Consider the following 23,904-nt stretch of genomic DNA (forward strand, 5'->3'; position numbering starts at 1 on the left):
TTTCAGGGTTTCCCCCTTTTTTTTTGTCGAGCGGGGAGGGACACAAAAGTACAAGTTGCTATGGATCAAGCTCAAGGCGTGGCAGTTGGGCATTAGCTGTATAGCTGTATGGTGGAGCACGACAACCAAGCGAACAAAGGTCAACTCGACAAGTGAGTTAAATGACAAGGACCTCACCTTGCCTTCCTTGGGCTTGGGCTTTGGCCCGTGCGTGTTTGCATGTTTGGCTCGATGAGGCGACGCGCGACCCCAAAAATGAAACTCAACTTTGGCTTTGACTGCGGCTCGGGATTGTGGCGTGCAAGCATTATGGCCTTTCGCTTTCAAAACAATGCCCCCCATCCTGTTTCCCGGTTGGCCTAGTGGCACTTGCCTCATGTTGTTGGTTTTTGCATTGCCCTTGGCCAATTGCGAGTGAATTTTGATGTTTTGACTGGCCATTCCTGGGGCCATTTGACAACTCTATAAAACCGGTGTCCTTAAGCCCGCCCTCGTCCTTGCGCCCAACCCCCAATTACCGTCCAACTACCACCCCCTACACCCGCTACCCCCGCTACCACCACCCACAAAGTAACCGTAATTGCCCGGAGAGTTTCGCGACTTTCGACTTGGCCAGCAAACTGAAAAAGCGAAACTTCAAAAAACCCGACTTGACTTGGCAACTGGAAAAGCGGAAGCACGAGCTTTCCCACCAGAAAGCTCCCGTGCTCTAAGCTTTCGTCCTGGCGAGGCGAAAACGTAAATGTCAGTCATGGAGTTCCAGTCGTCGGATACATGTGGAACACAACGAACACAGCAGGAGCCTCTCGCGTCTCATCCCCCGAATACAATGCGAAAAAGTCTGTACAAAAAATAGACAAATAAGGAGCAGGAGCGAAAACACCACTCTGTGCATAAAATATAACTCCCGCAGAACTGAATACCTGCAAAGAAATACGCGTTAAATGGAATTACGGTGCGGGAATTGATAAAGTGAAGTGTGTTACAGCTAGAAAGCAAGTGAAATATAACGAATACATTAATAATTCATGCCCCTCACAGCCAGAAGCTTACTAGTTTGATAAGGAATTCAACGTAAATCTGATATAATGTAGAAAAGTTGTACAAAGTAATATACATAGCATATAGCATATAGCACAGTACACAGAACACACCGCAAACTCAAACAAAGTTGACAAAAAAAAAGCTCACGCCCCTCACGTCTCAGTTTTTTCTCGAATTATTTGTGAAAGTGCAACAAACATATATAAAAAAATAAAAAAGAAAGGGAGGAGAGAGCACAGCAAAAAAAGGCAGTGACAGCAGGACCTGCAAAGGAATTGCCATCATTTGGGGATTACGGAATTATCGGGATCCGTTCTCATTAAAATGGATTTAAGGCAATGCCGATGTGCTGAGCTGCATTTGTGCACGGGATTATCGATTGTAATGCGCAGTCATCAAATTATGTTTGAACAACGCCGCCGCGACAGCGATAATAGCAACAACAACAACAACACCATCAACAACCAAATCAACAACAAACACTGAATTGGCCCCTGACCCCCTTTGGCAGCACCCCCTCCATCCAACACCCCCTACGCCCCTGCCCAAGCGAAAGGAGCAGCGAAAAAGAAGAAGCGTCTTATGAAACAATTGAAGCACCGGCCAAAGGAGCAAAGGAGCAGACAAGGACAGAGACAAAAACAGCGGCAAAGGATAAAGCGGAGACCGAGAAGAAGAGGAAGCAGTAGTAGCAAAGCAGGAAACAACAACAACAACAACCGCAACATCGCATTTTTAAACGGCAATACGCAAAGTAAGTGAAGTGTAAAGTGAGCGAGATGGCAATAGAAAGGTGTAGAGTGCCGCGAAGAGAGGCGGAGAGAATACACTTGAAAAAAGCGAGCAGCTAATTTCAAGGGATGCTCAAAAAAATGAAAACTCTGATGGTTCAAAGATTCTAGGTGATGAATGGTCAGTAGAGATGGATGTATGATTAAAGCCAAGTGAAATTAAAATGATTTGAAGAGTACAAATAAAAGACAAATATTTAGATGATCGAAGATTTTTCTATAAAACATAGTTCTTTATTGGTAGTAGTACGGAAGATAATAGTTCAAATAATATCCCGGATTGGTGATCATCACAAATAGTTACAATTATTATTCAATACAAATTTGATATATGAAGTATTTGTTTTTCAGCGCCAAAATGCAAAGATCTTTCATAGAATCTGAAAATGCGTCTATATCCTTTTTTATATTGATTATAAGAAGAGCAAGCTGATCATCATCTACGATCACTTCTTTTTGTTCTGTGTAGGGATGAAGAGAGCAGGTGGGAAGGCAGTGAAGTGAAGTGAAGCATTTGTCGCATTTGTGCAGAATTCCCGACGTAATTAATGTTTTAAGTCTGTGTGTGTGTGTGTGCGAAGGTTTGTAAACTAGGTCACTAGGAAGTTAGCCCCTTGACGACCATCCCCTCTCATCAGCGCCTCTTCAGCGGCAACTCTACGTCAAAGGTGTCAACTCGCCAAATCTGCAACCACACCTTAGTTAAGTGAGCCACCCCGTGTAGCCACCAAAACCACCCACCGCACCACCTTTTATTCGTTCTTAGCACACCGCCATGATTAACGCGCCTCAGTGCGATTAACTGGCAAACAAATTTGGAGTGGCGCTGCGGTGATGTACATATACATACATACATATATGTACGTATGTTTGTGCTATACCGACAGCATTTCCATTCAATAACACACGCGGCTCGTATGCAAACACTGTAAAAAGGTTTTATGCTAAAAAACACGGCGTATTTGTGCATGAAAAACTGTCATTCATCATCCAAGCAACACAAATAACCGGTAATGGCATCGCCACATTATGGCTTTGTATTTTTTTACATCCTCAAACAAAAAAAAACTTTAGTTGATTTCTGACTTGCATCGCATTCATCACCCACTAAAGTCGAGCAATCAACCCTCAAAATACGTATACGCACTGTTTGTTGAGTTGATTAATAGGCTAATTACGATGGAAACTGAAAGGAAACACTAAATCAATAAATCCTAGCAAATTAGCAGCAGTATTTATTTATGTTAATGCAAGTTAAGTTTTCTATAAATTTTAAATGCAAGAATACAAATATGTTGAGAAATAAGATATATTTCAAATGGAACTAGGCTTTGTTTACTTAAGATTAAAAGTTTTACAACTATAAAAGATTATAAATTATAAAACTTAAATCTTCGAATGTACAATCTATTTTATATTCACTTACAAGCAGATTTCAATCAGAACCACTCTTTAATATGATAAATTATGTCTAGAACAGCCGGGAAGGCACTCTTAAATTAAATATTTTAGTACCCTAATAAATTATGAAACGTGCTGACGGTAAAATATATAATACAATTCATACTTTAAGTTATTTTTTTTTTTTTTGTTGCCCTATATGGTTTTATGTATCGGTGTGTGTGTGAGTACCTCGCACACGCAGGACACAGAGATAAAAAGGCTTCTCCCACATAAAAGTTCTATTCTGTTTTTTCTTTTTTTTTATAGAAAAATATTGCTGGCAGGAGTTTAGAACACTGCCAAAGGGGATGCGGACAGATGAAGGGGCGGGCGGGGGCGTGGCGGGTAAAAGCCATAAAACTCAGGCGCCGAAGCGCAAAATGCCCTTGCCCTGAACAAAAAAAAAAGGAAATTGAACAGCAACAACCAAGTGAGGGCACAACAACAACAAACAAACAATAAAATACAAACTGCTTATTTATTTATTTGTTTCGACAAATCTCAATTGAAACAAAGCTTAAAAGCTTCGAAATCAAAACTTAAATAGAAACCACACACACACAGATATCGAATAAAACGAAAACGCTAGACAAAGAGACAATTACTATTAAATCCAAGTTCAATTCGGTTCGCAAACAATTGAATTTGTTGCAGATTTGATTTGGCTTCATGTGGATTGCGATAACTATTTTCCTGGGATTAGTATGGGATTGGCCGCAGTTTGCTTCCTAATGAGATTTGCTTAATTAAAATGAAATTCGATAACTGGAATTCCAATGAATTTAAATGTTAGGGAAACTCTAATTCGGACTTTTGTGGTTAGCCATTATTTGCAGCAAGCGGGGACATAAAAAGCATTTGGCTTTCGTTTGGATTAGTCAGCAAGGTCAAAGCCGAAACTGACCTAAGCTAATGCAAATTGACTTTTCCTGTCAATCACGTTCTATATTTGATTCAATCGAAATTTTCTGCCACATTTCTCTTCCCATTTATAACCAAATTAAGCCAAAAGTACAATCAAATGCAACTCATTTCAATTTTAATAATGTATTTGCTGGCGGCTTGCTTTGTTTCCAAATTTTGTTATTTTCTTTAGAAATGTGCGCATACATTAAGACGAACACAAAAACAAGCTTTGGCTCAATCTCTTAAACCTTTAAAACGTTATACGCACAAATGAAGGAAAATCTCCAGCCTAATTCCGCATTAAGCTACAAGGAAACACATAACCCAAAAGTATGCAACAGAAATAAAATTTAAATCAGCACGTTTATGAAGTGGATTATTTGAACTGAAATGCTTATTCAACGTTATTAGACGAGATTTATTGTGAGAAGAGCATTTGAATTGGCAGATTATTCGGGCCACCTCAGTAATGGCCACTATATCAAACAAATCAGTTATCATCCTTCGATTGCAAAATACACATTGCAGACAAATAAACTAAACTGGCTTAGTGGTAATCAAAATCAACTTTAATTATCAACTAACGTGTGTGTATTTTAAGAAACAAAAGTGCAATATGTATGAACGAATGGTAACAATATTTTTAAATATAAAGACTAACGATGATTTTTTTCTTTTTAGTATTTATTTATCACATTTTTTTTTAATAAATAAAAATAAAATAAATAATAATAATAATAAGTTATATAAATACAACATAAATTTCCACTTCCTCTAATATAATATTTAATATAAAATTGTATTTCATAATTTCATTGCCATCCAATTCCGCATAGTATCTGGTATACCCCATCTGCAGGATGAGACAACGAAGTGTATAAATTGCTTACGTTTGCCCATGTAGTCATAAAAATTGCTTTGGCACATAAAACGAAGCTTGACGCTCGCTTTTGGTTTTGGTTTTGGGTTTTGGCCTGGTCTGGTCTGGTTTGGTTTCATTTGGCCCCTTACCGTTCTTGTTTCCTTTGGTTTCCATCGCTGGTGGGCTTGTTTTTTCCGAGCGTCCTGGCCGTGTCCTTCTTATATTTCGATTTCTATTTGTATTTGTATTTGTATTCCCCGATTTGTATTTTGTTCGCTCGCCAATTCGGTAATCACATTTCAAGCGTTTTATTCGTCCTGATTCCATTGCTGATTCACGTTTCACGTTTGTGGTCCTTTTGCCTTGCAGGATATGACAAGTGATGGTGCTGTTACGTTTTGGATATTTTTGCTTTGTTTGATCGCCTCGCCGCACCTGCAAGGGGGCGTGGCCGGGAGGCCAGATGAACTGCACATCGGCGGCATCTTTCCGATAGCCGGCAAAGGAGGATGGCAGGGCGGGCAGGCGTGTATGCCTGCCGCAAGACTGGCGTTGGATGATGTCAACAAGCAGCCGAATCTGCTGCCGGGCTTCAAGCTCATCCTGCACAGCAACGACAGCGAGGTGAGTAGACAGTACACTAAAAAAAAAAACGATATATACCTAAGGATATTGAGAATTTGATGCGATGCAATGGTGCTACAGTCCAAGTTCGTTACGCAAATAGTTTTTTATGTTTCCTCTTCAACTGGCTTCAATACGAATAAAAATTGATTGTAATTTTTGAACTTTTTTATAATTTTCATAGGTAACTAATATAGTAAATATACAATATATGCAATACATAATATATATACAATTTATAACTTTATTATATACCCAATAACTATAAAAAGAACTTCCAAGTATCACAAAACATGGTTTGCATTATGATCCATATCACTGCAATTGTAATCCTGACCAGAAACCACTGCCGATGCACTGAGTTCTGTTTGAGCCTTCTGTTCTCGCATTTTCGCTCAGTGCACTAGTAAGTTGGAAAGCGATAAGCCCTACTTATATGCAACCCTGCTGCCTCCTCGGCTGCCCTGCCACATACCCTTGGGTGCCACTTATTTTGTTTCGTTTTTGTTTCTGCTCACTGATGAGTAGTGGAGTGCTGGCTGAGCACTGGCATTCATTAGCATATTTCTCCAGGGGATCAGGCAGCGGCTGGGACTGGAGCTGGGCACTGTTAACAAAGGACAAACAGTTTTATTATGCCGCATTAAAGGGTATTGCTGCGCGTGTGTTCCACAAATTGAATTCGCCGCACAATCCGCCATGTCCAACAATATTTGGCAATGCCGCGGCTTAATGACCGCACATAAATTGCGATTGAGATTCGGAGTGGAGCACGTTCGCAACGTGGCCAACAGCAATTAAATTGGCTGAGTTCGGTTAATCGGGCTTTTATGCGCGTGATTCGTAATTGATAAAGGGTATTTAGCATTAAGAAAAATATGTGTGTACATATCTCGAACAAGGTCGCCCAATAACTGTCGCCTGTTGTTCATTAAATCATAAATGTATTTACATTAATCTTGTAAGTTATAATTATTTCAACGCGAAAATCTCTCATTTCCCAGAAAGTTTCTATGAGATCAATAAGTAAAAGTTTTTCCTATAAACTTTGAACTTGCTTTTTGCAATCAAAAGTTTTACGCATTTTATCGTTAATGCCAGCAGCACGAACTAAACTTCTGTAAAAAAGCTTTTCTTGAATAAATCGGTATAATCAATGTGAATACAGTATTGATCCTATATTTATTATTGATCCTTACTCAAAACTAACCAATTTTTGCATTTTGTAGCTAAATTTAAGAGCATTGAATATATTTTTAGCTGTCAAATTCGTTATAAATGGTAAAAATAGTGAATGGGGGCACGCAATAAATCAACTTTTCAATAGTATCCAGTTGTGTGGATTCTGTAACTTCTGTTGGCTTTTAGCGAACCAGCTATTAAACAAATACCCGCCCTCCAAACGCTCATGCATCATAATAAATGGCCAGTAACCGATGTAGTTTCCGTTTTCCAGTTCCCAACCAAGTTGCGCGCTATCAATGCCCCTTGGCGCGTATCTCTAATACAATACATAGTTACATATAAAACCAAAACCAACTATCTTTATTCATTTTCATATTTCGCACATATTTTCTTTTTTTTTTGTGAATTTCACATTTTAAGGGTCTGCGGTACAGTTGTTGCGGTTTCCACTACTTCGGCGGCTGTTTTGGGCCTGCCTATTTTTAAGCGCGAACCTCATTAGTTTTAAGTGAGCGAAAGCTTAACTACTTGTTTTGAGTTTTGAATGAGGTCACTTTGGCCCGGCCGAGCCGTAGCTCATCATTTGAGTTATTTTTATTCAAGGCTGCCAGGAGGGACAGACACTACTACTACTACATATATCCTAGGCCACATACATATGTACACATATACACACCCATTTACGAGCCAGATACGGACATATAGATAGGAACAGAGCCGGAGAGGTAAACCAAGTCCTAGCCCTGGTCATATCTCTGTTCCTATCTGGTCCTGGTCTGGTCTGGTCTGGTTAGTTGAGTTCAGTTCAGTTCAGTTCGCTTCGCTGGACTGAGCCTGAGCCAGGCGCGTTATGTTTGTGGCTTAGGCAAACAGCTTCCGTTAAATGCTGCATAATTAGTTGCCATCTCCAGGTCCCACAGCCACCTTCTCCTCCGGCAGATCCACATCCACACTCACTCCCACCCCGCCCACATCCACGTCACTTGGCAAGCGACAAGGGGCAAAGGTCGCACGCAATGTTTGCCTTTGCCGCTGCCTTTTGCTTGACCTACTTTGATGTGTGAAATGTCCCAAAGAATCCTGCACAAAAGCACTGAGAGTTCAACAAAAAAAATGTATAAACAAGGCAGCATGGTTATCCTGTAATAAGCGAAATCCCTGGTCGGCTTAAGATCACACAGAACAGGTGAATAAATTGTGGCGAATTTCAAATCTAACTTTGACTTTTTTAATGGCCAAAAATCAGTGTTGAAAAATCGCATTATTGCATTTGCAAAGCAGTCACTTTCTATCGGCTAAGTGCCTTCATGCGAAACACTGAAATGGCTTAAACCGGTTGTCAAGCTTTAGGAATAAGCCGGAAATTGATTTAATAGCGTGGGGATAAAAATATGTGCGCCCGAAAGGTTTTTGCTTTTCTTTTTAAATTAAAGTTTAATTAAATCACAACAAAGCTTTCAATTATTTAAACTCACATTTTCAATTGCAGTACTAATAAAAAGATAAAAATAATGGTAAAGGCATTGAAATAAATAGGCATATACCGAATCTGCGAGTTTTAATTTCACATGAATATTTTTTGTGTACAATGAATATATTCCTTAATATGCTTTGTATTCATAAATCATTTAGCTATTTTTTGTTAATATTAAAAGTACTATAGTTATGTATATCAGGTTTATGCTGCTTAGTTGTTCTATAAAATTAGCATGCCCACGAAAAGCGCAAAGGGAAACTATTAAACTAGAGCGGACATCGTGGCATGCCTCGGTACCCAAAGGCGAAGCCCACACCCAGATCTGAATAGATGGAGTAGTATGAACAGGATAATACTTATGCATAAACAGGGACTGGACATGAGAAGGAAATGAAAGAAAAAACCAATTAGAATGGTTGTTTACACGCAAGCCAAGTAAGAAATATGAAAATTGTCGTCAGAACGGGGGTTTTGGGCCAAAGTAGAGGAAACGCCGAACAGGGAAACGAGTTTGCCATGTAAATGAATGAATGCGAGAATGAATAACTGAATGAATGAATCATTTATGTGGCCAATGTGGATGGGGATACACACGTATGCACACATGGGAAAGGGAGGGAAAGGGAGGGGCACACCTTCGTGAATTATTCATTGTCATGAATGAATCTTGTTTAATTGATAAATGCTATGACATGGGGATTAATGAAAAGCATAATGGAAAAATATCAACCAGGTGGGACATAAATTAGTCAGGACTTGAATAGGGAAATTTAACTAGCTACATAAATATTGCTACAAATTTGTCATTAAATTGATTGATTATAGTTTTTAATTTTCTCTGCCAGCAAGTTTATAAATAAGCGGCTTTTGTTTTTCAATAGAACTTGCCAAATGCCAGTTGATTAATTTTCGTTTTCAATTATATTGGCGAAAAGTGGGCGAGTTGATGAAAATTCCTTCTGGGCCAATTGTGTGCATTAAATTCAATTTAAAAGCCACGCCAATGTCATAAACGCCCCGCATGAATCACAAAACCAATTAATCATATCAATAATTATCATCCAATGAAGACAGACACATAAATAACAGGAAATTCGCTATTAATAACTCCTGAAGGGTCGTCGTTGCTTAGCATAATCATAATCAATACTTCGCGTTGGCCATCAAGCGAAAACCTACATATCCGCCCATGTTTATGAATATTTATCGAAGACCGAAGGAGGAGAGTATAAGTATTCTTGGCAACTTGGCTAATTCCGCTCTCCCCATCCCGTACCCATCCCCCGCCCCCTTTTCATTCACAGTGTGAGCCCGGTTTGGGCGCCAGCGTGATGTACAATCTGCTCTATAATAAACCGCAAAAGCTGATGCTGCTGGCAGGATGCAGCACGGTGTGCACCACTGTAGCCGAGGCTGCCAAAATGTGGAATCTAATTGTGGTAAGTGAAATTTGCATAACGCCAGCATGGCTGGTATATACATACATACCTCGAAATACTTTACTTATATTCCTATATCAGCTCTGCTACGGAGCCTCGAGTCCGGCTCTTTCGGATCGCAAGCGGTTCCCCACTCTATTCCGCACCCATCCATCGGCCACGGTGCACAATCCAACGCGCATCAAGCTGATGAAGAAATTCGGCTGGTCCCGGGTGGCCATTCTGCAGCAGGCGGAGGAGGTCTTTATATCGGTAGGTATCGATGCTAGCTAACTACATTTCGATATTAACTTCGGAATCACTTTATGAACAGACCGTGGAGGATCTCGAGAATCGATGCATGGAGGCTGGCGTTGAAATCGTAACTAGACAATCATTTCTATCCGATCCAACAGACGCCGTGCGCAATTTGCGACGCCAGGATGCACGCATCATTGTGGGACTCTTCTACGTGGTGGCCGCCAGGAGGGTGCTCTGCGAAATGTACAAGCAGCAGCTATATGGTAGAGCTCATGTATGGTTCTTTATTGGTAAGTACAAATTATACCTTCAACCTTTAAAAGATACTTAAACTTATACTTTAAACTTAAAAGATAAAAAGGTATCTTTAAAAGATACTACTTAACTGGATATGCATTTTTAAACCCATATCTCATCTGCATAGATACTTTTATAGAGTTTATTTTACAGCCTGTTTTTCTTGTAACTAAACCACTTTTTTGTTTATTTTTTAGGCTGGTACGAGGACAACTGGTACGAGGTCAATCTGAAAGCGGAGGGCATCACCTGCACTGTTGAGCAGATGCGAATAGCTGCCGAAGGACATCTGACAACGGAAGCGCTCATGTGGAATCAGAACAATCAGACAACTATATCCGGAATGACTGCAGAGGAATTTCGGTAACTAATACTACTTAATCGATTGCTAAAGTTTATGCTTAATTTTGCCTTCTTTTCGCGCAGACATCGACTGAATCAGGCGCTTATCGAGGAGGGTTACGACATTAACCACGATCGCTATCCGGAGGGCTATCAGGAGGCGCCACTCGCCTACGATGCAGTGTGGAGTGTGGCTTTGGCTTTCAACAAGACCATGGAACGATTGACAAACGGGAAGAAATCCCTGAGGGACTTTACGTATACGGACAAGGAGATTGCCGATGAAATCTACGCTGCCATGAACTCCACACAGTTTTTGGGTGTCTCGGTATATTTGTGAATCTAATTTAATTATAATTAGTTAGTTACTTATTTTTTATGTGCAGGGTGTGGTTGCATTCAGTTCTCAGGGCGATCGTATTGCTCTTACACAAATCGAACAGATGATAGACGGCAAGTACGAGAAGTTGGGTTACTACGATACTCAGTTGGATAACCTATCCTGGTTGAATACTGAACAGTGGATTGGTGGCAAGGTAAGCAAATCAGTCAGCGTTGAGAAATCAATCCTATAATCAAAATGTCGGACGATGATAAGAAGCAAAAGAAGACAAAGCATGTATCGACTGTTCCGGAAGAGAACGGAAATCCGTCCAAGGACGAGGCTAATACAAGAAGATCATTAACCAGCTTAAGTGAGAAAAATGATGAATCCAAAGAGCCTATATCATCTGTAAGTCTTAAGCAAGGTCCTAAGGTGGCACCAAAACCGAAAAAGGTGTCAATTTCGAATGAAGGTATAGACACAGTAAACCAGAAGGATGCAAAAAATGAAGAGCCAGGCTTTTCCAAATCATTTGAAAAAGAATCTGCACACAGAAGCAGCCGTTCATCAAAAGAAGATCAAAAGATATTAGTAAAGACCCTACCCGGAAAATCCCTTCTAAAAGAATCGGACGATGAAAAAGTGGAGCCATCTAGCCGCACAAAAAAACAGCCAGTTGCAAAAAAAGTTTATGAGCCATCTTCAACGAGGCGAGTTCGCGAGCCATTTGATTCATTTGATAGGGAAAAGTATCTATCTGATATGATCGATTATGATCGATCGTCCGAGGACGTGCCGGAAAAAAATCGAACTTGGGAACCAGACAGTACACTTCGACGTCGTTTTCCCAGCAATAATGAGTATCATTCTAGTCTTGAAGGTGAGGAGGAAGAGATCGATCTGGATTCAGTTGGATCGGCGACAATGCGAGGTAGCTATCGAATGCCACAGAATGACGAGGACGAACGACCTGTTATGCTTGCGGAAATAATCAATATGGGGAAGTTAAAGGAGCTTAAGGAGCAACGCGAATCAACTAACGCATTTCTTAAGACCCGTAGAGATGATAAAACCATCGATGAGGTCAAGGGTTCCAAGATCACCGGAACCAGCAAACATCATGTTGAAGAAGTTAAATATATGGAAGACGCAAGTAATGATGATGAAAATGCACTAGTAAAACACATAGGCACAATCACAAAAATCTTTAGTCTTGCTCAAAGAATGAAAGAGAAGAAAAGCTCCAAAGAAAGTGCAGAAGACGAGAGTAAGGACGAAGATGAAGATAAAAACAAAGAGGAAACAAAAGACGAGGAACAGAAACCTGCCCCAGAACCAGAGATCGAATTGGATGCAAAGAAAGCTTGGATTTTTCCGATCGCGGAGACATCGCCTGATATTCCTGGAGAAGATCAGATTCTGCAAGAATTCCAAAAGCTTAAAATTGGCAAAAGAAACAGGAAATACAGATGTATAGGAATAAATACGGATATAAGCAGAAAATCCAAGATTAAAACACTTCCCAGCAAGTCAGCAGGTGACGACCAAGCAGTATACCATGATGATGGAAGATTCCGAGACATTGGACAAACCACTGAAAATCTAAAGAATCAGCGGAAGAATTATAAACGAAAATCCGAACCAGATGATGTTCCCGTTGATATAGGATACAGTGATGATCGGGTAAGGGAAATTGGAGTGAATACCAAAGTGTTACCAAAAATCATAATTCCACCGATTGCCGAGATGCGTGTGCACAAAAGTGGCAAATTGAGGGACATTGGAACCAGCACAGATAAGCCATTTTGGCCAATCGACGACGGAACTGATGTGATCTACATGCAAACCATAAAGACTGATAGGAAGAAATTAAACAAACTGATTGTGGATCCACCACCGGAAAATGGGCCCTACAAGATGCCAACCAAAGAAGATAGACGAAAGTACTACAAGGGTTGTGAATATCATTTTCCTGGCCGAACGGAGTGGCGCAGGCTTTTCTTCAAGAAAACCCATGGAAAATACAAATTACGCCGTCCAAGTCATTGGCTCTACACACTAGTTTTTTCCGTTTTATATATTTTGTTTGTCATTATCTTTTCCATGGCCTGGTTCGATTTAATCAAAGATGACGCTTCCAGAAAGGCACCCATGATTAAGATGGCACAACCTTTTATTAGTTTCACTCCCATCGGACCACGAACTAATCCCAAGACGATATCCTTTGATCCTAGAAACAGCACAGAAGTCATGGAAAAGTACGCTGCTATAATGGCTCTTCTGGAAAAATACGGCGACTATGGAAAGAATCCGCGTTTTGGAACTTGTACTGCGGATGAAAAGTTTGGCTATCCAAGCGGTGAACCGTGTGTTTTTCTAAAAGTTAATCGGATTATAGGATTTAGGACCGAACCCTACATCAATTCCGATGAGCTTGTCAAAGCCAAGATCGATGAGGTTGAATTTACGGCCCTAAAAAGGTTATTGGATAATACAACATCAGAGGAGGGTCGTTTGAATCGCACTTGGATTACATGCCGATCAGATAAAGATACAAATGTTTTGATTGAATTTCATCCAGAGCCGGCGATAAGTATGGAATACACCGATATTGAAGAGAAAATCGAGTATATTGCGAACGAGGGTAAAAAGTCATTTTTCGGCCCAAACGATGTGAATCGAATCGTGGCTCTAAAGATCAAAAACCTGAAAGCAAATGAACGTGTTCATATAAATTGCAAGATCTGGGCTAAGAATATACATCATAGGAAGGAGGGTTATGGCCAAGTTTCGTTTTTTGTGTTATTAGCTACAAATGAAAATCGCGAGAGGGTGGAGAAATTGCTCAGACACGACTACTCTTTATAAAATATAATTTTCTAATAAAATGTGGAAATTTTCTAGCATAGTTATTATTATTTATTACATTTATAATCCAGGTTCCTCAAGATCGCACAATTGTCACCCATGTTCTACGCACCGTGTCCTTGCCATTATTTGTGTGCATGTGCACAATATCCAGTTGTGGCATATTCGTTGCCTTCGCCTTGATCATCTTTAATATATGGAATAAGCATAGAAGGTAGTTACCTATTTTATTGGTAGTGCTCATGCAGAACTAACTTGGGGATATATAATTTGTAGAGTAATACAATCCTCGCATCCCGTTTGCAATACGATCATGTTATTCGGTGTCATCATCTGTCTAATATCTGTCATCTTACTGGGCATCGACGGACGCTTTGTCAGCCCCGAGGAGTATCCAAAGGTGCGAGTTCTTTACCTTAAAATTGTCTTCATTTTTTGATAGTTCATTTGATATAAAATATCCATCAGATATGTCAAGCGCGGGCTTGGTTACTATCCACCGGTTTTACACTAGCATACGGTGCTATGTTCAGCAAGGTCTGGCGTGTGCATCGTTTTACAACAAAAGCAAAAACTGACCCGAAGGTGCGTTTTAATGAAATTAACAAAAACTATATATAATCACTTTTTGGAATTGCAGAAAAAAGTGGAACCTTGGAAGCTATACACCATGGTTTCGGGGCTATTATCAATAGATTTAGTGATATTACTCTCATGGCAGATCTTTGATCCGCTGCAGCGTTATCTCGAAACATTCCCACTCGAAGATCCAGTATCTACTACTGATGATATTAAAATACGTCCAGAGCTTGAGCATTGTGAAAGTCAACGCAACTCCATGTGGTTGGGTATGTTGTGATATCGATACATTAGGATCATTTAATAATAATATTTATATACTTTTGCAGGTCTTGTATACGGCTTCAAGGGGCTAATCCTGGTGTTTGGCCTCTTTTTGGCCTACGAGACGCGCTCCATTAAAGTGAAACAGATCAACGATTCGCGTTATGTGGGCATGAGCATCTACAACGTGGTCGTCCTCTGTCTGATAACAGCTCCGGTGGGCATGGTCATTGCATCGCAACAGGACGCGTCCTTTGCCTTCGTTGCTCTAGCTGTGATATTCTGTTGTTTCCTAAGCATGCTGCTGATATTTGTGCCAAAGGTCAGTCACTACACTGCGCTTAAATGAAGTAGCACACTCGTAATGCTCTCTATTCGCACAGGTCATTGAGGTCATACGTCATCCGAAGGATAAGGCCGAATCGAAATACAATCCCGATTCAGCCATATCGAAGGAGGACGAAGAACGCTATCAGAAACTTGTTACCGAAAATGAGGAATTGCAACGATTAATAACACAGGTATGCTAAGTTATGGTGGATTAACTTAATAAAAATTTATTTTATTTAATTTTTTTGTTTAACGTTAATCTAAAAGTATTTCGGTCTTATCATCATTTGCACAAAAGTTAAGGATTGGAATTTCCAACGGCCCCAGTGAATTCCATTCAGCATGACTGTTTCACCTTCTCTATAATAAAGTCCATTTAGCGAGCTGTAATATGAAGTATTATTATATAATTAGAAACATTTTATATATGCAATTTTAATTTAATTTCATTACCTTGATAAACAAGAGTGAAACCACCAACCACCACCATGCTCGGCTGCACAATTTTTACTAGATTCATCATTATCACGATCAAAAGTGGAGAACCTTTTATTTACGTGGTATCTAAGTGAGTCGCCAGCTGTTCCAGAATATTTTCCCACCCATTCCAGTTTGTATGATTCAGTTTCACTGCCCACTTGAAAGTCATCAAAGTGAGCGTATACTGTAGTGCCAGTACCATGCTTCAATTGAATGAAAAGCTCGTGTGGTTGTTCCCTAGTCATCAGGTGAAGCTTCTGCAGACCGATGAAAAATTCGCCATTCGGATCGCCAAATCCATCTTTGTAACTAAGCCACGATTGATTGAAATTAACACTTCCATCTAGTCGTCTTTGAATGACAATCCAATCTCTGGCCGTCGTTTTGCACTGGGTCACTTGGAAAGGTTCTTCTCCTGGCAGCTTCAGCTGGTAAATTCCATTTGGACTGCCACTAGGACACGTGTGAGGTGAACTCTGACCCACTTCAAACAGAAAAGTCCATAAAAGTAGTACAACAAAGAACGATTTCATTTTACTCAACATGCGTGCTGATAGAAGATCGGTGGTTTACTGAAATATATCTACACATATCTGCTATTTAAAAGGGGAACGCAGTTTTGTGGTTTTAAATAGAAACTCAATTTGCAACCTTTGACCGCATTGCTTGATATACATTTATTCTATTTAGGTCGACATTTAGGCAAATGGATTACAAAATAGTGAATGGACACTTGTTTTTAGAATTTTTAAAATTTAAAATAAAAAACTACATTTTTATTGTTTAACTGTTTGTTTGTTTTGCTTATTTGTGGTTTTTATTGTTTTATAAACATTGATTTGTCTTCGACTAGCTCTTGTCGAACGCGGTTGTAAAAATTGAACGCTGCGATCGTTATCTTCTGTTCTCTCTGAGAACATTTTGGTGTACATTAGATATTTTCTGTTTTCTTCTTTAATTGTGATATTCGCAAAGGACTACAATCAAACGTTCAAGTGATGCAATTGGTGATGCTGAAGCATCTGCCGTTGAAAAAATGCGTACTAAAAGGAATAAACCACTAGTGGAGCGCCAGAACGAACGGGGCTCCAAGCAATTTACAAATTATTTTCGTCCACTACAAACTTTAGACGATGATAATGATGATAAACCTATTGAAACGGACACACTTGATGAAATAATAATCAAACCACCTCCTATAACATTAATTAAACAAAATACAAAATTTGTACACGAGCTAATGGCTAAAATTAAAACTGATGATTACTTTATTAAAACCATCTCAATTGGAATTAAAATATTTTTACCAAATATGGACTGTTTCAATGCAGCTTGTAACCAACTCAAGGAACATAACTGTGAGTTCTACACGTACGATACTAGATCAAACAAGCCATACAAAGCCATTTTATCCGGGCTGGATAAACTACCAATTGAAACTGTCAAATCCATGCTACAAAACCTAGGATTACAATGCACCGAAGTCAAAATTGTGGAAAAGAAAACTAAGTCTGATCATGAATTATTACTGTACATTGTTTATTTCGTAAACAAAAGTATCACAGTAAAGGAACTGCGCAAAAACTTTATGTATGTCAACCACACTAAAGTACGCTGGGAGTATAAAGTGAAATTGCAGAATAAAATTACTCAATGCTACAATTGCCAACTATTTGGACATGGATCAAATAATTGTTCAGTTAAAACATCATGTGCCCATTGTGCTGGATCACACCAGACTGCCGTATGTATGGACGTAAACAACAAAAAATGCGCTAACTGTAAAGGCGACCATCCATCGACAGAACTGACATGCCCATGCCGAATTTCTTATCTCAATTTACTTTCCAAACGCTCATCACAACGCATTGGAAGAAATAACTTGGAAGCTCATGGAATGAGGAATTCTAAGCAACACATCGCTCCATCTGCTCTCTTTGGAAATCAACCCCAGATCTCATTGCCTACTCAAACTAAGAGAGTGCAACAACTCAACTTTGGTAGCTATAGTAATGCACTCACCAATATTCATACTTTGCCTAATCCCAAAGCAAATATCACAAATGAAACTAATCTCTTTTCATGTGAAGAGATAAATTCTCTTTTGTCTGAATTAATAACAAGACTTAATGAATGCTCCAATAAGGGAGAGCAATTTCAAGTAATTTCTCAGTTAGCGATTAAGTATGTTTACACAAATAAATAATTTTATTGATAATTTGAATATTATGGCATGGAATGCTCGTGCCGTTAGAAACAAACGTATAGAACTAATCAAGTTCTTAGAAAATAATCACATTCACATAGCACTTATAAATGAAACGTGGCTGACTCATAGTGACCGTTTTAATATACCCGAATACACTATATACAGAAATGACAGGAAGGAAAGTAGGGGAGGCGGCGTTGCCATTGCAGTTAGTAACACATTGATACATGAACAAATACCCTGCATTAAAAGTCATGTTATTGAAAATGTAGGTATACAAATCAACACTGACTCTAATTCCAGTCTAAAAATTTACTCTATTTACTTTGCTGGAAATACTTCAAAATGTATTCCTAGTTCATGTGACTTATCTTGGGACCATAATCATTTAAAAAGTTTGTATAGATCTGATCTCCTTAAGATCTCACAAATAAATGGAAATTTTCTAATTTGCGGGGACTTCAACTCGCGCCACAGAGCATGGAAGTGTACCCGAGCCAATGGTTGGGGCAAAATTCTCAATGAACTTTCAGATCTGGGAAAATTCAGTATTTTGTACCCTACGCAACCCACATATATTCCGCATAACCACAAAGCAAAAGCATCAACATTGGACCTATGCCTCACTAATATCCCTAACCAGCTGGCTAATCCAGCAGTAATGCAAGAGCTTTCCTCTGATCACCTACCAGTGGTTATTAAATACTCTACAAATTTTATGCGCAATGTAAAAACATATCCGATTTTGGGAAGGGCAAATTGGGCGCTTTTTAAGAGAATTATAAATGAAAGGCTGATGGTTGAAGAGGTGGTTGTCAACTGCTCACAGATATCGACTTTGGATATTGATAATTTAATCGGCTCTTTCACTAGAGTAATCAATTATGCCTTTCTTAAAGCAGTCCCTCATAAACCTATACATCACTCCAAGCTTACACTCCCTATACATATAACTGAATTATTTAAAACAAGAAATATTATCCAAAGACAATGGTTTAGGTCACGTCATCCATTATTAAAATCAAGATGTGATCATTTAAATTACATCATACGAAAAGAGCTTTTCATTTATAATAATGCAAAATGGAACAATAAACTTCAAAAGCTGGATAAATGCAGCAAACCCTTTTGGAATATAACCAAAGCAATTAAAAAAAGAAAACAAATTATTCCGTGTCTAAGTAAAGCTGATGAAATATACGCTTCTGGAAAAGAAAAAGCGAATATTCTTGCTGATGTCTTTCAACTGAAGCATAATCTGACACATTCATATTCAAACCAAAATACAATTGACCAAGTCAAAATATCTTTACAATCTATAGCTGAAACCCCAAACAACATCGCAGAAATTTGTAGAGTCACTTATCCAGAGGTTTTTTCAATTGTAAAAGCTCTCCATACTAGAAAATCTCCTGGAATTGATGGAATACCTAATATATCCTTGAAAAACCTTCCTACAAGCGCCATTAATCATATTGTTAACATTGCCAATCACTGTCTTCAGGCAGGCTATTTCCCACGGGATTGGAAGATAGCAAAAATAGTTCCAATTCTCAAACCAGGAAAACCTCCTGATAACCCTGAAAGCTACCGACCAATAAGCCTATTAAGCGGATTGTCCAAGATTCTGGAAAAATTAATTAAATTGAGATTGGTGAAATTTTTGGACATACACAACACACTACCAACGGTACAGTATGGTTTTAGAAATGGTCTAAATACCATACTGCCGACCTTAAAACTAAGAAATTATATTAAAGAAAGTATCCAATCCAAACAATCTGTAGGGCTGGTTACACTTGATATTGAGGCTGCATTTGATACTGTATGGCATGACGGACTGTTGCACAAACTAAAGATGATTGGAACTCCCATATACCTCATTAAAATAGTTCAAAATTTTTTGACACATCGATACTTTAGCGTTAATTTGGACAGTAGTCAATCTGCTAGACGAATTTTAAATGCAGGTGTGCCACAGGGTTCTGTCTTAGGACCTACATTGTTTAATATTTTTACACACGATATTCCACAAGCCACAAACTGTGTACTTTCACTGTTTGCTGACGACGCCGCTGTCTACAGTGCTGGTTTCTCGTACAGCGAGATAAATCAATCCATGCAGAGTTACTTAAATGAATTAGACATATATTACAAAAAATGGAAAATTAAAATTAACCCTAATAAAACGAATGCTATATTTTTTACAAAAAGAAGGAAACCTCGTTATCTTCCTGATAGACAGTTGCGAATACTAGACTCTCCAATACAATGGGTTGACAACATTCGATATTTGGGTATAATTTTTGATAAAAAACTAACATTTAAATACCACATCAACAACACAATTATGAAAGTCAATAAAATTATTTGCACACTGTACCCTCTAATAAATCGTAAATCTAAACTATCAATATCCAATAAGATCATAATTTTTAAAACAATTTTTAATCCAATATTAATGTATGGGTCACCTGTTTGGGGTAGATGTGCTCAAACTCATATCAAAAAACTTCAAATATGCCAAAACAAGCTGTTAAAATTAATAATGAACTTACCTTATTACACAAACACTAAGTACCTACATATAAAAGTAGGTGTACAAAAAGTTCAACAAAAAATACAATATTAACAATCTTTTGTTTCAAGTCTTAGTTTTTTTAAGTTAGTTGTAAGTCAATTAAGGTTTTTCTTCTCCCTTGTTTTCCTTAATAAATAATAAATATTGTTATACAAAAAACTAAAAACAGGTCAACTAGACATAATTAATAAATATTTCAGATGAAAGCCTTAGCTAAACACTGTAAATACCTAATTATACCATTAGCTTTAATGAAATGTACATATATATATAAGGGATAAAGCACAAATAAATTAAATAATTAAATTAATAAACATTGATTTAATCATTTTCAAATCGAATCTTTATTAAACTTCCTCTTTCCCCTTGCAGAAGGAGGAAAAGATTCGAGTCCTGCGACAGCGGCTGGTGGAGCGGGGCGACGCCAAGGGCACAGAACTGAATGGTGCAACAGGTGCCGCCTCCGCCGCCGTTGCAACAACTTCGCAGCCCGCTTCCCTCATCAACTCATCATCCGCACATGCCACGCCCGCAGCCACACTCGCAATCACACAAGGTGAGTATCTGGTGGAGGGAACTATGCATCCCAATTGCCCCCTAGCCAGTTGCATGTGGTAATCGATACTAGTTACGTTGGTTTAGCTTGACGTTCTTAATCGTTATGTTCTCGATTTTAACTAGAAATCTTAGCTCTATTCGTCGGCATTGACACAATTGATTAGGAACAACAATATAAATGGAGTTCAAAGGTTATTTGCTTATGCTAACGCTATGTAAACTCGATTCTCGCACATAAAACCAAAGGCAATTTATCAGTTTTTGGAATGTCAATAGCTTTTCTGCATATGTATCTTAAGCACTTTTTTGTATTTTCAGCACTTTTGCACTTTTTTAATAAATATCACTGCTTTTGCACCTGTTTCACATTTTAGCAAGATGTTTTAGATCACACTTTAGAAAATCTAAATTTTATAAATACTAATTCATAATATATCTATCTTGCAGATACTCATGAGCATCGTACATGAAAAAACTTGTCAATTTCCTTTGCGTGATAGGTGAATTATACAAAAGATATGAAATGCAAATAATGATGCTAACGGAAGATGGATTTAAACAAACACGTACTTAAAGAACTTTGTATCAACTTTAAGCTGAGCTAAATAAGTGAATTGGTAGCAGCAATTTTGTAGAATAATGAAATATGTATTGTACCTTAAACGTGTTTAGCATTAATATTGAAAACGAAGTAATTTTAACTTAAAAGAAAACAAACAAAAAATCGACACTAGCATCTAAACAAAGCGAATTGTTAGGCTTTAAAGTTGCAACACAGAAACCAAAAAAAAATACTAGCAAATCAAGAGAATTCATTACGAAAAGATCGTGTTAAAGTTAGTCATTTTTAAATGCAGGTGTAGGGAAGACAACTTGTTGTTTTTGTTTTTAGTAAATACTGTTTTTGAGTTAGACGAATTATACTTTCGAACCTCATTTGCTCAGCGCTGTCTCCTAGAGCTCTTTCTACTTAAACATAGTAAATCTACATAGAAAAGGCGGCCTTCTCCCGATTCTTAGTTTTTATTTATGTGTACGTGTCTTTTCTCAACCAGGTCGCGGCAATACAAACCAAACTCCTAGACTCCGGGAATCAAACTAGGGAATCTTGTCCTTCTCGACAGGATAATCGGTTTGGTTCCCAAATATGTTAGCTAAGTTAGCTTTAGGCACTTTGTATAGATCCATGTGTGTGTATGTGAGGTGTAAATGTGCACTCGATAAAAGTTTTAATAGTTTACATTTCAGCAAATCGTAAAAAAGCACAAATCGAATGAAAAGTCTAGCAAATATTAGATAATGAAAGGATATGTATACATTTAGCCTAGACTAGTGTAGCATCAAAAGTTAATATATTATATTATGGATGGGATGCTGAGTGCTCAAGGAACGTTTTAATTTTTATGTACTGTTATACATAGACAAATTAAATGGTAATGAGACATTTTTGAACCTACTGTAAGTTCTAAAATCGCATTTATAAAGTATATATATTATACACAGGAACCGAGGAGAGACCGAGCATAATTGAGGACGTCGTTATATAGGAATTGACTTTATTTAAACTAAAACTAAACTGAACCCTATTGACAAATGATTAACTTAGTCACATGCATAACATACTATCACTCACTCACCCCTCAACGAAATCGAATCTTTTCAATTCAAATTCAATTCAAACTCACTCACATCCAAGTAAAATGGAATTATAAAAAGGAAATCCATCACAAAAAGTGCTATAAGAAACATACATAGACAACATCAAATTCCTACGAAATGAAAGACTTTAAAATCTAAGCCGTTAAAAAAAGAAAGGAAAACCAAGCAAATGAAATGAATACTATACACACGATTAACAATGATTATATATAAATATTGAAATATATATATGAAATTTACACATGGCAAAGAACATCTCTAGTACATTTGTTAAGAGTCGTTGGAATTTGTAGTTTAATTGGATTGTATTTCATACCATACATATAGGGAACGCTGTTAGGGTAGACGTGTAACTCGAGATCATGTATATTGTATATAGAGCATTTAGCTGCGCCTCCTAAAAACACAGAATTGAACACAGCCACAAACAGCAACCAAATCTACAAATGCAACAAGTAATCGACATTTATTTTTTGAATTTTCAAATCCGAATCAATTATTTGCTTTTGTCCTCGAATCACAGCCGATTGAAGAACTTCTAGCCAAGTAAGACACAGTTTAGCCAAGCTAATATTGTTGTAAAAATACGAGTAAATAGAAAAAGCAAAGGTTAAATAAATCCAGAATTATTTCAATGGAAACACACAAGCAAGTGAAATTCTACTGTTAGTGACAAATTAAATATGAACCACGACAAAATGGTAGCAATATGCAGGAAAAACAAATGGTCAAAGTAATGAAAAACTCGGTATGTTCTTATGAATGTAACACTAACGAATTAATTTAAAGTTTAATAAAACGGAATAAATGAGAATTTTACTGAATAAAAAACACAAAACAGAATTGAACAAATATATCACTTTTATTTATTGTGTTGGTTGGCTAATGTTTATGCCATATATTAGTTTATTAGTCTTATTTGTGGGTTTTAAGATGTATTTATGTACCTTTAAAGACGTTAAAAGTTCTTAGGCTTAATTTAAAGGTAACATTTTTAAATTTCAAGTTCATTTGCTTTTGAATTTTCAAACTCAATAATCAGACGTTGTCCACAAATTCGTTTCTTAAAATGCAAATCGTTCTTAAAAGCAACAAACATTTACTTCGCATCCCACTCGTGCTGCATTTTAAATGAGGGAATCAATAACCTTTATTCATAAATCAGAGTTTGAACTGTTTATGCAGTTTAATAATTATTATATGAAAATTTCTTAAAATTATTTTAAATATGTAAAGGCTTTGGCAATATTATTTTATTTCAAATACAAAAATTAAATTCCATTCTGTTATATTTATTAATGCAATAATTGACCCATTAGTTACCAACTGAAAACGAGGTTCACTGTTCGATTGATTTTATTCGAGCGAGCAAAAAAGTATTTTTAAAGTATTACCAAGTGA

General features: G+C 37.8%; 3 protein-coding genes across 5 annotated transcripts; 2 read left to right on the forward strand and 1 right to left on the reverse strand.

Annotated features, from left to right (window-relative positions):
* The first annotated feature begins 716 nt into the window (after nucleotides 1-716).
* Nucleotides 717-23,355, forward strand: LOC6732386 (gamma-aminobutyric acid type B receptor subunit 1). 3 transcript variants are annotated; one of them, XM_039295743.1, is made up of 17 exons: nucleotides 718-1,798; nucleotides 5,416-5,670; nucleotides 9,637-9,771; nucleotides 9,853-10,023; nucleotides 10,085-10,301; nucleotides 10,506-10,671; nucleotides 10,735-10,978; nucleotides 11,037-11,186; nucleotides 13,915-14,057; nucleotides 14,120-14,243; nucleotides 14,312-14,428; nucleotides 14,484-14,691; nucleotides 14,752-15,008; nucleotides 15,070-15,207; nucleotides 20,659-20,842; nucleotides 20,968-21,035; nucleotides 21,292-23,355. In XM_039295743.1, exons 2-16 carry the CDS (start codon nucleotides 5,419-5,421, stop codon nucleotides 21,006-21,008), a joined length of 2,547 nt encoding a protein of 848 aa, XP_039151677.1. In that variant the 5' UTR covers nucleotides 718-1,798; nucleotides 5,416-5,418; the 3' UTR covers nucleotides 21,009-21,035; nucleotides 21,292-23,355. The 3 variants fall into 3 exon arrangements, with proteins under 3 accessions (XP_039151681.1, XP_039151677.1, XP_039151680.1); XM_039295746.2 differs by lacking the exon at nucleotides 20,968-21,035; XM_039295747.2 differs by lacking the exons at nucleotides 20,659-20,842; nucleotides 20,968-21,035; nucleotides 21,292-23,355 and adding an exon at nucleotides 15,284-16,442 and having other exon boundaries at nucleotides 717-1,798.
* On the forward strand, nucleotides 11,196-13,883 carry LOC27208338. The gene has a single exon (XM_016183931.3). The coding sequence runs from the start codon at nucleotides 11,231-11,233 to the stop codon at nucleotides 13,841-13,843; it is 2,613 nt and encodes an 870-aa protein (XP_016025035.1). The 5' UTR covers nucleotides 11,196-11,230; the 3' UTR covers nucleotides 13,844-13,883.
* Nucleotides 15,466-16,041, reverse strand: LOC123327473 (angiopoietin-related protein 6). The gene has a single exon (XM_044923893.1). The coding sequence runs from the start codon at nucleotides 16,039-16,041 to the stop codon at nucleotides 15,466-15,468; it is 576 nt and encodes a 191-aa protein (XP_044779828.1).
* Nucleotides 23,356-23,904: the final 549 nt, after the last annotated feature.

The sequence above is a fragment of the Drosophila simulans genome, chromosome 2L (assembly GCF_016746395.2).
Source record: "Drosophila simulans strain w501 chromosome 2L, Prin_Dsim_3.1, whole genome shotgun sequence".
Taxonomy (NCBI): Eukaryota; Metazoa; Arthropoda; class Insecta; order Diptera; family Drosophilidae; genus Drosophila; species Drosophila simulans.